General features: G+C 49.7%; 1 protein-coding gene across 1 annotated transcript in view; it reads right to left on the reverse strand.

Annotated features, from left to right (window-relative positions):
• RCOR1 (REST corepressor 1) overlaps positions 1-3,326 on the reverse strand; it is a 30,726-nt gene that overhangs the window by 20,204 nt on the left and 7,196 nt on the right. The window contains 3 exon segments of the mRNA XM_075330543.1: positions 347-399; positions 745-766; positions 768-826. Coding sequence (XP_075186658.1) covers positions 347-399; positions 745-766; positions 768-826 — 134 coding nt within the window.

Here is a 3,326-nt window from a genome sequence, read left to right on the forward strand (position 1 = left end):
GGCCCCCCCCGTCCACGTCACAGGCCCCCCCCGTCCACGTCACAGGCCCCCCCCGTCCACGTCACCCCGCCCCCCCCGTCCACGTCACCGCCCCCCCGTCCACGTCACCGCCCCCCCCCGTCCACGTCACCGCCCCCCCCCGTCCACGTCACCGCCCCCCCCCGTCCACGTCACCCGCCCCCCCCCGTCCACGTCACCGCCCCCCCCCCCGTCCACGTCACCACCCCCCCCCCGTCCACGTCACCACCCCCCCCCCCGTCCACGTCACCGCCCCCCCCCCGTCCACGTCACCGCCCCCCCCCCCGTCCACGTCACCGCCCCCCCCCCCGTCCACGTCACACCTTACCTGCTCCATGTTATAGCCGTGCTTCTCCTTTGCAACCAAAATATATTCATCCACTGAGAAGAAAAAGACAAGAGGTTACATTAATGCACAAACTTATAAGACGGGCAGAGAAATAAGTCTGACAACATTTGCATCAGTTTGCTGACGACGCGGTGTCAGACAGTGCAACTATGGACAGAGCCCGTGTGCCGAGTCCTTGCGAGGAGCAGAGGACATGTGGAAAGCGGAGACAGTCTCCACTAAGAAAACTACAGACAAATTCTCTACAGATCAGGACAGACCCATACCCGTCCTGTGCCGACACACGCGGCCCACAACTGCCATCTAGTGGCCGAATACAGATTGCACCATGGACGTAACATTAACCCACTCCTTGCTATAGCGGCCAGATGACTCACATTTAGCTTCTGATAGATTTTGAATTAGGCGACCACACCAGCATGCCGAGGTTCTCTCGTTCCTGGCACGCTTTTGCCACTTCTGTGGGTTAAAAAACAAACAAAAAAAAAACACACCTTTTATACATGCAAATAAAGCAAAATGCAGAAATATACTGATGGGTAGAAAATGTAAAACTTCATTCAGATTTATTAGAAAGTCACAGAACACTGAGATTTGGATACATTTTTTTCTTCTTCATAAACCTTCCTAACCTGGGAAATCCCCACTGAGTAACATTGTCCCCCGCTGGGCATCGAATACTGAGCAGCTTTAATTCTGCTTCCATATATTAGTTCTAACGAGGCTGAGCTTCAGCACTCGCCTCCAGGGGGCAGTGTATAGCCTCAGTGGAGCAGGCGCACAGGAATCCATGCAGGAAACGTGGATCTGCACCGGTGTGCCACCGAACCACCGCAGACTGCAGAGTGATACAATGTATACCGGCTAAAGAGACACATGCTGATAACCAGAGGGGATACAGATGTAGTACAGAGCGTCTCAGACTCCTCAGTGAATCAAGACACAGCGTAGTAATGACGGGTGAAGTACACAAGTGACAACAGCGCTTACGTAAAGCCACTGTCACCAACACGGACCCCGACTACTGGCACTGCATATACAGGATCAGTAATGTATGTACACAGTGTCTGCACCAGCAGAATAGTGAGCGCAGCTCTGGAGTATAATACAGGAGGTAACTCAGGATCAGTAATGTATGTACACAGTGACTGCACCAGCAGAATAGGGAGTACAGCTCTGGAGTATAATACAGGATCTAACTCAGGACCAGTAATGTAATGTATGTGCACAGTGACTGCACCAGCAGAATAGTGAGTGCAGCTCTGGAGTATAATACAGGAGGTAACTCAGTATCAGTAATGTAATGTATGTACACAGTGACTGCACCAGCAGAATAGTGAGTACAGGTCTGGAGTATAATACAGGAGGTAACTCAGGATCAGTAATGTATATACACAGTGTCTGCACCAGCAGAATAGTGAGTGCAGCTCTGGAGTATAATACAGGAGGTAACTCAGGATCAGTAATGTAATGTATGTACACAGTGACTGCACCAGCAGAATAGTAAGTGCAGGTCTGGAGTATAATACAGGAGGTAACTCAGGATCAGTAATGTAATGTATGTGCACAGTGACTGCACCAGCAGAATAGTGAGTGCAGCTCTGGAGTATAATACAGGAGGTAACTCAGGATCAGTAATGTAATGTATGTACACAGTGACTGCACCAGCAGAATAGTGAGTGCAGCTCTGGAGTATAATACAGGAGGTAACGTGTGAACTAGTTTGTAACATCAGCATCAGCGCATGTGTGTGAGTTTGTGCAATCGGCCAACAGTAATCTGCTAAAGGCATATGACCTGGGCTATAACACTAATCTTACCGCTAACAATGTTCATATATCTCACCTATAAAACTGAGCTGACACTACTCTCCTGTATCCATCTATCATGTGATCTCGTGCAGAACCCCGCAGCTGTACGATAATGGCACAAACGTGCAGAGTCCCCTCCTCGCTGGTCAGTAAGGCTTGTACGGCCGGTGGGCAGCGGTGATTACTGTATGCACTCTCCATCCTGGCAGAAAACTTCCTCATCTTTTCTCAGATTAATACTTTAATGATTTGGACGAGGCAGAAGTTGCATTGTGCAGAAAGTAGCAGAGCCGCGTCTTGTACGATCCTCTGCTCCCCGCTGAGTCCTCTCCAACCTAAAGCTCAGAGAACCCAGGTAATTACTGCAAGATCTGCTCCTGCGTCCGTGAGGGAGGCCTGGAAGAAGCCATTATAAATAATGTACCAACAGGTCGTCTGCCAGATACACAATCTGCCGTGCTGAGAAACACGACATCAAGCAGCTCCGCAGCGCGGACTAAGTATATAGCGAAGGACAAAATTACAGAAGAGGTTCTGCAACCAGAGACTGTTCAGGACCAAGTCTTTACTTATGGATAGGTCATCAATATTAGACCAGTGGGGGTCCGACCCCAGTGCCCCCACCGATCTGCTGTACCATGGCTACTGGAAATAGCGCCCTATATTGGCAGATATGGGTACGGCAGCTCAGCTCCCATTCACTTCAGTGTGATCTAAGCTGCACTACCTGAGAACGGCCACTAGAGAGTGTCTAGAGATATATACTGCGGTTCTGTACACTGAAATCCCAGCCGATCAATGGGGTCCAGAACCCTCACCAATCCGATACTGATGACCACCACTAAAGTCCATGAAATATATATGGAATTGGACTCCTCATTTAAAGGGACAGTAACCCAATTACTCATCTTCCAGTCAGATGAGGCTTAGTGACGCCAGATTGTAGGTTTTTTTTCTAATTTGATGATTGAAATTATATCACCTACCCCCTTATGTTTGAGGATGGCATTACCTGCCCCGTTATAAATCTTAGGCTCCCGAGTCTGACGCTAGTGTTCCTTTAAATACTTGCAGCATCTGAAGAATGTCACCGAGAACAAGCGGAAGGCGAGTATCTGTCCTCTTCCTAGAAGCCGCCCGTGTGATGC

This window comes from Anomaloglossus baeobatrachus, chromosome 12 (genome assembly GCF_048569485.1).
Source record: "Anomaloglossus baeobatrachus isolate aAnoBae1 chromosome 12, aAnoBae1.hap1, whole genome shotgun sequence".
In the NCBI taxonomy this organism is placed as follows: Eukaryota; Metazoa; Chordata; class Amphibia; order Anura; family Aromobatidae; genus Anomaloglossus; species Anomaloglossus baeobatrachus.